Source organism: Homalodisca vitripennis, unplaced genomic scaffold, assembly GCF_021130785.1.
Source record: "Homalodisca vitripennis isolate AUS2020 unplaced genomic scaffold, UT_GWSS_2.1 ScUCBcl_8028;HRSCAF=15960, whole genome shotgun sequence".
NCBI lineage: Eukaryota > Metazoa > Arthropoda > Insecta > Hemiptera > Cicadellidae > Homalodisca > Homalodisca vitripennis.
In genome coordinates, this window is record NW_025784156.1 from 34,648 (window position 1) to 47,815 (window position 13,168).

Below are 13,168 nucleotides of genomic sequence, written 5' to 3' on the forward strand. Positions count from 1 at the left end.
CCGTTCTGCGAGTGTGACAACTTTTCTTGTGGCCGCCAGAATGGGCTGTTGTGCTCCGGCTGGGACCACGGGCAGTGCGTGTGTGGCAAGTGTGTGTGTGCCTCAGGCTGGACAGGCAGTGCATGTGACTGCCCTGCCACCAACGACACTTGTATACCGCCCGAGGGTGGGAAGATCTGCAGGTGGTCGGGGAATCTGCGTGTGCGGCACGTGCATGTGTGACCAGGATGACAAGGGTGGTTTCTACGGCGGCAGCTACTGCAACAAGTGCTCGGTGAGTTTGTTGTGTCAGGAACGGTTCTATTACTCCAATGATCGTTGGCCCCACCGACCTCATGTGTTTCATTCTTCTAAAATTGTACAAAATAAATAAGGTCGTTGGTCCAACGAACCATATGTATTTCATTTACTGGTATAGGTTCGTTGGGTCAACGATCAGTGGTGTAATTGAACCATGAATTAATATTAAGCAACAATAATTTTAATGTTTTGTTGGGCCAACGCACCTAAATTAAATAAATGTTAAAAGAGAGCTGATTGATTATGACCGGGCGTTGGCCCACGACCTACGCAGCTGTATTAACTCGTTTAATCAGTCAGATGGTGGATTAGTCCACTGGTTCAGTCACTGTCTCCCTCTAGGCTCACTTGCAAGACAATCTTTTAGTTTTTTAGTAATCCAGTAAATACAGTGTGGTTCTCTGGATACTAATGTATGCAGAAAATATTTAATAGCTGATACAGAAAATCCAATAAATATTAACTATTTAAAACTTAATGATAAAATATCAGTAGCAATATCTGTTATTATATCAGTATTTATAATAAGATGATATATTGTTTTCATCATTACTTGTTTAATACTTATAGTACAAGGTTGATTTAAAGTGTAGGTAATTTTGTATATAACCAAAGGTTAGGTTAATATAATTTGCTGACAGTGATTTATCTGGTTAACAAGTCGGTAAAAAATACTACTAATAATAATACGTAATATATTCGAGTATATGCTGTTAGCAGTGCAAATAATTATAAGACAGAGTAGTAGTAATTTACTATTTATCATTATTTAAAATACTTGTGAAACCTATCTTAATTATTTTTTTACTGAAGTAGGATTCTCAGAGCTGTGTATTGTGTGTGTGTATATATATATATATATATATATATATATTATATATATATATATATATATATATATATTCTTTATCGGAAAAAAGGCAAATTGGACTATGGAACAAAAAATACTAAGACCGGATTAAATTTCAACGCTCGTTAATATATCATTTTTAACTTATTTTCTTGATCGTGGCAAGACGGCAAAACTCAACATTGGAGTCAGAAATATAATTAACTTGAACCAGAAGTGCTGATACTGGTGCAAAACCTACGAAATTGTGTGCGAAACCATGGGTAACTGCTTAGTACAATTATAATAACATAAAATACTAAAACACGAACTAAATTTATAATTTGCAAACATTTTGCAAAAAAAGTTGTTCAGTTTCACACACCGCGTTAGAAACTATGCTTAAACACTTAAATTGTTAAATGGCCTTTCTGTGGGTACCGTCTTTAGTCAACCTATCTTAAACCGCAACAATATTGCAACTGAGGGTTGGTGAGACCGAAAATTTCAAGAATTTCATTGTGTAAGCATTATTTTGATGTGGATGTCAATATGCTAAGTAAGATGTTTGTTATGACACTGGTATGTAAGCCGAACAACTAATCTTTTTACTATAGGCCTAGTATATGTCCTGATATAAATTTATTAAAGGGAAAACACCATAGGCTCTACCTATTATAAACGGAATAAAAATTAATTGTTTATGATTCGATGCTACAGTCGATAGTCCATTTTTCTCATTAGCCATCATAGTGTAAAGCTAGAACGAAAGAAAACCTTTACTTCAAATTAAAATTATGGATAGAATTTAATAAGCGGCCTACACTCGTTATTCGGTTGTTTTTAATCGAATGGTTCGATGTTTTTATACGAAGGAATAATTTGATACTACAATATTGATTTAATTTAGCACATGATTTCAACTTTTTTTTGTTCTCTTTTAATCCTCAGCTACAGCTATGTAGGCTTCGATGTTGCAATGTTTCATTTTCAAAGTACACACACTTTTCCGTGTTAATGTGTACATTATTGGCCCTCCCCGGGATTTGAACCCGTGATCTCTCAGTTAGAGAGCCGAGACTATACCCATTAGTCTACGGAGGAGGACAAATTTCAACTTATTAGTTATAGTAATTTTGATGTAAACAATAAACAGCAAGAAGTAAACTAATATTTTGAGACTTAAAAATTGTGCTTGTTTAAGTGGCTTCAACATGTCAGTTTGGCTCCTGGTAACCCATAGAGAGAATTCTATTCTCAAAAGCGGTTACTTATTGATATCAAGCTGGGCAAGTTATAAATATTGTAAAGTTTCTTTAATATCTAAGTCTAGACCATAGTTGGTTTTGCTGTTTTGTGATGCTAGTGTTAAATTAAACGTTTTTTAAATTGTAATATACGAGTTTGTCTTGTTACGGTAATTTATTATAATTCGTATTATGTACAATTTTTACACATCGAATTGTTCGATAAAAACATCCGAATAACGATTGCAGGCCGCTTATTAGACTCCCCCTAAATGATTAGTAATTACATCAAGGTTTGTCACGGAGACAACAGTTTAAGTTTACATTTTTGAACTTCAAAGAAAGCTAATTAAGTTGCATGTAGAACTGTACTTCTTTCTGTGACGTCAAGCACATTTATTCAGGCCTCCATTGACTGATGAAAAATAATTGCTTGAGGTCTTATAAGAATTAGAATTTGAAAATAGCAATAATCATTATCTACTTTTCACTAAACACTTTGCATTCCTAAAATAGTAGTTTATCACAAAATACACTATCATATTTATAGCTAACAGCGTACCATAACATATACATACCGTTTAGCAGATTAAACTAGTATAGAATTCCCATTACAAGATATGATAACTTACTGTAATGCCTTCTCTCACATCCCATTAACAATCAACATTATTTCTATATTAGTTTCTAATTTAAAGTTGGAAAAAATAATGCCACATAAGTTTTTGCAGTAAATATAGCACCCATTAAGTGTTTATGATTTATATAGATTTCTGTAATGTCTTGTAAACGTAGTTTATGTCTATCTGAATAGATGTACGAAAAATTTATAAATGTTTCGACCACTAAACAATGGATTTTTGAGAATTCCCTAACACTTCTGTAATCGATCCTGTATTTTAAAAGTTTACTTGTGAAAGGAATGGGGTCATTGACCCAACGAACCATATAAGTAATTATTTGTAATTACATTATGGATCGCTGGGCCAACGATCCGTTTAGGTTATATTTTGCTTTATTAACCCTTTGAATGCCACAAGGCAAAAATTTTACTACAAAAGAAATGCACTAGCAACTATAATGCAAGTCAGATGCGAAAAATGCCAGGGAATAATATAAGAAGTATTACTGGGCTTCAGGAAAAAGAATATATTTTTTTAACTTTTCATACTATTTTTATGAAAACAGGTATCAAAATGTTTGTAATAAATTGTATTACAATAAAATGTTACAAAACAAACGAAACAACAGAAAAATAATATTAGTTTTTGGCATGTCAAAACCAAAAAATTTATGAAGCAATTTTTATTTTTTAGTTTTTATTTTTTTTACAAATTAATAAGAAACAATTTTACCATGGGAACAATTTTTTAAATATTCTTTATAACACTGTTAATGTGAAAAAATAATGGGTTAACTTTTTTATATAATTACTATAGTTACATAAAAAATTTTTGAAATTATGTACGTTATAAAAAAAAAAATCATTTTTCAAAATCGGTAACAAAACACTAAAAGAAAAATAAATAATGCATTACTTACATTTATCCGTTGGTTCTAAAGTCCAATATCCAATACAGTATATAGTCTACATATTTTCCCAAAAAATATGTACACACACACACACACACACACACACACACTCAAGCAATTCATTTGCACACGTTTTGGGAGCACACACCATTGCAGCCTTCTCCACACTGTAAACACACTGTTTCTAGACCGCTTTCTTCCCTTTTTTTTGTACTCTGCTCCACTCTTGGTGCAGACCCAACAAGTTTTTTTCTTTTTTTAGCTGGTAATTTTTCAAGGCACCTTGATTTTCGGTTATTTCCACCAGACTCTGTAGCTGCTTCTTGTGCCTCAATCCAATCATCTGTAATTGAGTCAATTATGCTGACTACAAACTTGTAACGTGACATTGGTTTTTGTCTATTATTAATCTTAAGTTCCTTATAAATAATGTAGGAATTCAACACCATTCGTGAAAACGTGTTAAAAATTTTTTTTCCAGTATTTCAAAGTTCTCCTTTCGTCGAGATATGTGTATAACGCTGTATATGTGTATAAGATCAGCGCTAGCATGCAAGTGGAGTAGACGTGTGTGATCTCGGCTCCGTGAGTTTTTTATCTGTTATCAAGGTTTATGTAAGAGTTTATTTGGAAAATTTGTGCCCGTTATGTTACTTTGGATGTCAACTCTTACCTATTAAGTTATTTGTCAGTTAATGTGCTTTTATAAACCTAATTGCTGTGATAACCACTACACCTCGTGCAAAGTGAGGTTAGTTGAGTTGGGAGCTGAGACGCCAGTTAGGGCACGCAAGTCAAGTCAGCTGTGGTGACGTATCTACTGTACTGTCGTCTGTCAACTGCAGTCTGTCGTCTGCTGTCATGAGTGAAAACAACAACAAGTCTATTGTGCGTACCCGTGCTCAGAGTGCCAGTGATATGCAAGTCAAGTCAGCTGTGGTGACGTATCTACTGTACTGTCGTCTGTCAACTGCAGTCTGTCGTCTGCTGTCATGAGTGAAAACAACAACAAGTCTATTGTGCGTACCCGTGCTCAGAGTGCCAGTGATATGCAAGCTATTGATGAAAAACTAGATCTTATTCTTTTAAAATTTCTCATATTGAATCGGACAGTGCCTTATTTAAATCTGATAATAAAAACAATAAAAGAAGATAACAAGAAGTTTGCTGCAGACATCAACCAAACTCTAGACTTTTACTCCAAAAGGCTGACCGATATTGAAAACGATGTAGACCTTCGAAGGGCGAAATAAAGACCCAGGGTGAAAATATCGAGTTGTTAAAAAGTGACAACGTTTCTCTGAGGCGAGAGGTGTCAAGTTTGAAGAAAAAACTTAACGCTAATGCACAGTATTTGAAGAGCAACTGTTTGGAGATACAAGGTGTTCCTGAAAAGAAAACTGAGAATGTGACCGAGTTGGTGATAGCAGTAGCTGATGTCTTGGGATTCAAGATGACTCCTACAATGATTGACGCGGCGCATCGCCTGGCAGATGTTCCTGGGAGAAACTGGTCCACGGCATATCATCGTGAAGTTTTTGTCGCAGGTTCGACATGGAGCAAGTACGTCGCCTGGCCATCAAGAAAAAAGGTTTCTCTCTGCTTCTAACTTGGGCTTCTCCAGTGATCTGTCCGTTTATGTGAACCTGGCGATGACTCGTGAAACAAGGATTCTTCTGTGGGCGGACACTCGCAAATTGAAGGACGAGCTGCGTTTCAAGTTTGCATGGATCACCGCTGCCGGAAAGATGTTCCTGAGAAAATCTGACGGAGATCGACCTGAGCTGATAGAGGACCACTCGGACCTGGAGCGCCTGAGACGAGCACCGCGGACTGGACCACGGATGGAGGAAGGGAATAACACCAATGGTTAAGCTGCCGGCTGTCATCGCATCGCCAACGTATGTTTTGTTATTATTTATTATCTATTTGTTCCTTTGTGTATATTTACTGCATGTGTTATTTATTTGTCTTATTGCATTGCCTAGGTGCATGTGTGTATATATATATATATATATATAATATATATATATATATATATATATATATATATATATATAATTTCAATAGACATTGAATCGCAAAAATTACTTGCTCCGCCGGGAGTCGAACCCGGATCTCTCACTTGCCGGGTGAATGTGCTACCATTACACCACAGAGCGCTTACTTTTTCCGATTCAATTATTTTGTATTTGGCCGTATCTGTCACATATGCGTTTAAATAAGCAAACTAACATATGATCGGAAGACCAAATACCTGTTCAAAACGACTTTTATTTACATTAAATTGTATAAAATGGCAATAGCCTTATTTATATATATATATATATATATATATATATATATATATATATATATATTTTTTTTTTTTTTCTAATTTATTACTTTATAAATGTGTAGTAACTTAAATATTTATTATCAAAATGTTAGAGGTCTTAAGACCAAAACTTTATCTTTTTAGATTGGGAGTATTAAATAATAGCTATAAAATTATTGCACTCACAGAAACCTGGCTTAATGAATCTATAAGTAACTCTGAACTGTTTGATGATAGCTATAATGTATACAGGAGAGATAGAGTTGGTTTGGGTGGGGGTGTCTTGTTAGCTATAAAAAATAATTTAAAATCTAGTCGTATTCATACTTTAGAAACTAATGGGGAACATATATGGGTGCGAATTAATTTAACAAAATCTCTTTCAATTATTTCTAGGCGTAGTATATTTCCCTCCTAATTAAAAAATAGCATTGTACAAAGAGTTTTTCGAAAAATTTGAATAATTCAACCTTTCTAAATGCGATAAAATTTTAGTCATGGGTGATTTCAATTTACCCATAACTGGAATCAATTTTACTTTGACTGATGGGGGAGAAATTTGTAGACAGTTAATGTTTTTTATGCAAATGTTTGACCTTAAATTAAAAAACAACGTGTTAAACTGTTTCCGGGAGAACCTTGGATTTAGTTTTGACTGATATAGATTTAAATGTGTTTTGAAGAAGAGCCTTTGGTTAAGTTGGATCGTTATCACCCGCCATTGCAAATTGTTTTTGAGTGTATTGTAAATAAGACTAAAGGTTCGCCTATGTGCAATGGCAGGTTTAATTTTAAAATAGGAGATTACTTGGCTCTTTACAATTCAATCAACTGTTTAAAACTGGGAAGGGGGTTTTAGGTACTAGTGATGTAAATGACGGTGTTCATATTTTTTATAATTTATTGTATTCCAAAATTAACGAACACATACCTGTAACAAAGCAGAAAAAAATTAAATATCCAATCTGGTTTTCATACGGTACAATTCAAATAATTAAAAGGAAAGAACGATTACGCAAAACAATATAAAAAATTAAAATTTGAATACTTGTTGAATGAATTTAAATTAATTAGAGCTGAATCAAAGCGGTGTATTAAAATTGATTATCTAAATTATACTTCCTCTTTAGAGCAAGACGTAGTAAACAATCCGATGTCATTCTGGAGTGCGGTGAGGAGGTTGAGGTCGACTGATAACAGAACTACAACAATGACAGTGGACGGGGGGTGAGGTGTGGAGGGTAATGCGGAGATAGCAGAGGCCTTTGCTCAGTATTTTCCAGTCGGTGTACGATACCTCTGCTCTGGACTGTGATCAGCTGGCTGGCGCGGCGTTGCGCTCAGCTCTCCTGTTCATTCAAACATTCCTTCCTTCTCTCTGGGTGCTATTACTGATCAGGAGATGTTGCAAGCATTTATGAAACTCAAGTCCAAGCGATCATTTGGTCCAGACGGCATACCATATTTTATTTTTAAAGGATGTTTTGAATTTTTAATTACAACCTTTAAAACACTTATTTAATGTTTCAATTAAAACAAATTATTTTCCAGACCGGTGGAAACTAACAAAAGTGGTTCCAATATTTAAAAAAGGCTTGAAGAGCGATATAAAAAACTACAGACCAGTTGCTTTGTTGTCAACTCCAGCTAAGCTATTCGAATCAATTTTATACAGTAGAATTTTCAACCACGTGCAAAATTATATTACACCTTTTCAGCATGGGTTTTTCTCTGGGCGCTCTATTAACACAAATCTATTAAACTTTTCAGATTACTGCTCATCAGTTTTTAGATAGAGGGAGTCAAGTTGACGTAGTTTACACAGATTTCTCTAAAGCATTTGACAAGGTCAATCATTTAGAACTATTAAAAAAATTATTATTTTTTTTTGGATTCTCTGAAAATTCTATTAAATTTTTTTCATCATACCTTGGCAAAAGGAAACAATTGGTGACATTTAATGGGATTCTGTCTAGTGAATTTGAAGTACAATCTGGTGTGCCTCAGGGTTCTAATCTTGGTCCGCTGTTGTTTATTTTATTTATAAATGATATTGTGGAATGTGTGAAAAATAGTAAAGTCTTGTTGTATGCAGATGACATGAAAATCTTCCGTGAGATTAAATCTTTAAACTATTGTAAATTACTGCAAGACGATTTGGATCGTTTGTTCTTGTGGAGCCAAACAGGCCTGCGATTTAACGCGGACAAGTGTGTTGTCATGAGGTACACTAGAAAAACTCGAAATGTTGTAAATTTTAATTACTTATTAAATGACACTATTCTATCCGTCTGTTCAAATTTCAAAGATTTGGGTGTTATTTTCGACACTACTTTTTCCTTTTCCAAGCATGTAATCGATATTTGTAAAACAGCGTACAAAATTTTTGGATTTGTATGCAGGTCGAGTCAATTTTTTAAAAAAGTATCTACATTAATACAATTGTATTTTTCCTTGGTTCGATCAAAATTGGAATTCGGATTTGTAATATGGAACCCATTTCAATATTATTTAATTGAAATGATCGAACGCTTACAAATAAAGTTTCTAAGGTTTTTGTACTTCAAAATATTTGGCATTTATACATACTTAATACCTTATTCTGAATTATTGACTTTGTTTGAGTTTGATAGCCTCCGTAGGCGACGTTGTGTGGGGTCTCTAGTTTTCTTGAAGAAGCTGATAACTGGGGAGGTGAACTGCAGTGTCCTGCTTGCCCGTTTAAACTTTAATGTTCCCCGCCCCTCGTCTAGAGCTCGAGCGTTGTTCAGTCCTCACTTCTCTCATTCAAATCTAGGTGCACATTCACCTATCAATACAATGATGCGGCTGTTACAATGCTCTGCCTGACCATGTTTGATATAGTGTCGTCGACCTTGACCTCATTTACCGCAATAATCAGACCTTGCTTTGAATAAAATCGTGTACCGAAGCACTTTCTTTTCCTCGGGTGTCCGGATCAGTGCGGGCCGACGAAAAGCCGGATAGGCCTTGTATTTTCTTACAAGGCCATTGTCTGTGTTGGCGCTTGGCCCAGGAACGCTTGGACATCTGGGGTTTGGGGGTTGTTAGGGAAGCTGAGGCGGTGTTGAAAAAAGCCAGAGCCAAATAACTCTTTTAAAATATACAAAGCTGTTATTGTATCCGAGTTTAAGGTTCATTTACACTATTTAATAAATGTGTTATTTATGATATTATTTAATTTCTATTATTGTGTTCATTGTTTTTTTATGTTTTTATATATATATAAATGTTTTATATTTTTAAAAAAATTTTCGGTCTAGGTAAATAATATGTAATTATACTGAGGTAATGAGGTGTTTGTTGTTATTATTATTGCTGTTGATAGGCATAATTTATTTCAATGTACAATTCTTTAATTTAGGGCATGAAGAGCATGGACTTGATTTAAGCATAAGTGTTGTAATTTTTTAGCATTTGTTAGCTAGTAAGAATAAAACTATTAGTTACATATGAATTGATATGTTACAATATAATTGGATAACTATCTGTATTGTAACATGTAAAAATCTAAATAAATAAATAACACCATAGCGAATGAGTCTATCCCACTCATATATTTGTTATAATCTAAGACCATTTCAGGTTTTTTTTCTGTAGTTACACGACCATGCCTTCTTTTCGAATGTTCTACTTCTTTTGGTTTGGAGTTTGAAGAAACAAGAATAACTGGTTTTTTTGTGACTTCTTTTGTCTGTATGCTAAAGTTAAAATTTCATTTTGCTTACAATAAACTTTTTGTCCCACCTGTAACTGAACTTTAACAGCATCGGGTAGCCCTTTTTTGTTTTTCCGAATTGTGCCAGTATGGAAAGTGTCATTGTTGTAAAGCATTTTTACCAAGGGAATGCTGGTAAAAAAATTATCAGTGAAAATATGGTAGCCTTTTTTTAGGCAGTTGCACATTGTAAGAAGTTTTTTTTAACCACATAGTATGAAAGACCAAATTGCTTGATTTCTTCCCTGTTTTCCTGGTAATTTTTTCCTTTGTAACAGAACAAGCTCAAGCAGTAATTAGAAATTGAATCACATAAGACCCACAATTTAATCCCCCAACGGTGGTGGTGTTTGTTGGGGAGATATTGCATCAGCGACGTTTGGGACTTAGTTCCTATTAGTGTTTCGTCAACAGACAGCTGTTGGTGTCCTACATAATAGCGTTGAAACAGAGAATTGCAGTGGTCTATAATAGGCTGAAATTTTTGTGTAGGGTCATAGTCAGGTTCATTGTTTTGGGAAATGTTGTGTTGTCAATAACATGGAAAAAATTGTAAAATAGTCTGAAATCTATTGCGTGTAAACATATTTTGGAACCATGGTGTAAATTGTGATTTGATTTTTGTCCAGTAAGAAGCTATGGTTGGTTTTTTTATAAGACCCATGTTGAGGATAACAGCAATGAATGCCCTTGTTTCTGAATAGGAGACGGGAAGCCATCCTTGCAAGCAGCTATGAGCTGATATAATTTCTCCATTGCTAGTAATTATTTGATTAGCATATCTGTTGGTTTCAGTGACCAACATAGTGATAAGACTTTGTGTAAAAAATAAATTAAAGTAGTCAATAGGAGATGCAGTAACTGGAGGGCTATGTTTAGGGCCAGGTGTCTCGTTAAAAGAAAAGTCATGAATAAAATTAGTGTCTCCTTCATTGATTGCCTGCCAAATTTCATTACCTTCATGATCGTCATTGTCTGATTCAGACGAGCTGTCACTAAAGACTCGCCTGTCAACTGTAGGCCTAGGTAACGTAGGTCTTGTCGAGGGCCCAGGTTGAACTAAAGTATCACTGTCACATTGAGAGCCTATGGTCGGGGAATTACGACTCACAAATCTCGGTTGAGTGTCTTGTTCTGGTGTGTAAGTAGGGTCTTCATCAGTGTCATCAAAAGTATCGGACAATGAAAAGTTTGAATCGTTATCACTACCCGACAAATCACTCAGTAGTTGTCTGTCCACTTCACTTACAGTTAAGTGATCACGATCCATTTCTGAATGTCTATTATTAATAACACATGAAAAGACAGTCATAATAACTACTAAAACTTACAAAGATATCAATTTAACAAAAGCATTTTAGAGATCCTAACCTCAAAACGATGTAAACACAACCATGTGACCGAACAGACTGCTATACGTAGCGAGTTGCTTACGCGCCAACGATGCCCCGGCTGATCACCGCCAGCTGTTGTTGCTTCTATTATTCTGTGTTTTTTTTTATCTTCACTAATATAAAGTACTATGTGAACTATTATTTATCTATTGCAGGATAGTTGACAAATAAAACAATATTGGTTGTGAAAAGAATTCATGAAAAATAAAGCGTTAAAAATTACGATAACAGACGGCGACGACGGATCGTCGCCTGGCACTTTTCGCACAGTTAGTCGGCGACGATCTCGCCGTGGCACTTTTCGCAAGGGTTTTTTGGCGACGATATATCGTCGCCGTGGCACGCAAAGGGTTAAACAAATCGGTCTGATTACACCACCGATCGTTGGCCAACGACCCTCTTATTTGAAACTAAACTAATGTTTGGGTCATTGGGCCAACGTTTGGTAGAGTAATCGAACCATACCCGTCGATTATTTTCTATAGAGTCAGTAAGATTCAGATTCTACACACCTTAGGTGTATTTAGAAATTTAGCAGCTTATTACATTGACTTCATTTTAAAACATTTCACACTAATACTAATGATTTTAATATAAATGGTATACACTTTTGAATTGTAATTTTAAAATCGAAAGATGAAAAAACGTAGACAATTTAAAGTGTGTTCTTTTTGAAAATGTATATAAAAATATTCATGTATATTGTTGACGTCTTTTTTTAAATATAACCCATTTTGTGTTGTATATAACTGAAAGAGCCCACAAAATGCTGCAAAATTAGCTTCTCTTAGCTCTCTAGGCTAGTTAGTAAAACCCTTAGAGCAAATTTCAAATATATGTATTTTTTGTCTTTTTGGTGAGTTTTTAGGAACCGTATTTCAATAATGTTTTGAGATGAAAATTTAAATTTAAATTTGTTTTGAGGTGAAATTGTATTTTTCTTAGTCTCAGTGCTTAGTATGAATATATCGAAACCATAGAGGCAAAATTTATATATAATCCCTGATAGACCAACGGCTCATTTTAAGTTGTTGTGTCATCTTCTTTTCTAAGGCATATTTAACAACCAAAAATTAGTCTCAAGGTATGTTTCTCTCACGGTGTGCCGCTAACTGTACATTTGGGTTGACTGTTGTTATAATTTGTGTGCTCTCCTTACAGACCTGCCCGAACAGGTGTAAGGAGTTCAAGGAGTGTGTTCAGTGTCTGGTGTTCAAGACAGGGTCTATCACGCCTGAGGAGTGTATCGCTAACTGTACCTTTGAGTTGACTGTTATGGATGTTGTAGAAGGTAAGTGAAAATATAGTGATCACTATCCAATAATTACTCTGCCTAGACATTTAATGAATAAAGTGAATGAACTCTTTTTACCAGCACTGTACCATTATGTTTTAGTAAGTATCCATACCAAAATTGTTAATTCATAAAAAAGTACTTATAGGCTACATTTTCAAATCAAAGGAGGTCCGTTTTAATATAGCACTTGAGGACTTGAATGTCATGCTGAACTATGCATTTGGAAGTAATAATAATGTTTTTGTAAAATTAAGTTGTTTTATTTCGTAAGAGCTTTTAGTCTCAAGAAATATATTTCAGTTATATGGGAGTAACATTCCACTATTTAAAATTTTAGCATCTACAATTGTTTTAACGATGCGATGGTGTAGGTTACAGTTACCAATAAATATTTACAATTCAGAATTTAAAATAAATTTAATGTAAATAGGGATCATTTACACATTCTTAGAGATCGGTATTGGAACCAAAGAAAAATTACATTAAAAATAAATTATAGTTTCATGCTACTA

General features: G+C 34.5%; 1 protein-coding gene across 1 annotated transcript; it reads left to right on the top strand.

The window, feature by feature from the left end:
* Positions 1–40: 40 nt before the first annotated feature.
* Positions 41–12,650, top strand: LOC124374351 (integrin beta-PS-like; the record flags this gene model as incomplete). Its single annotated transcript, XM_046832579.1, has 2 exons — positions 41–274; positions 12,521–12,650. Coding segments are annotated over exons 1-2 (364 nt in total), but the record flags the coding sequence as incomplete, so codon positions are not given.
* Positions 12,651–13,168: the final 518 nt, after the last annotated feature.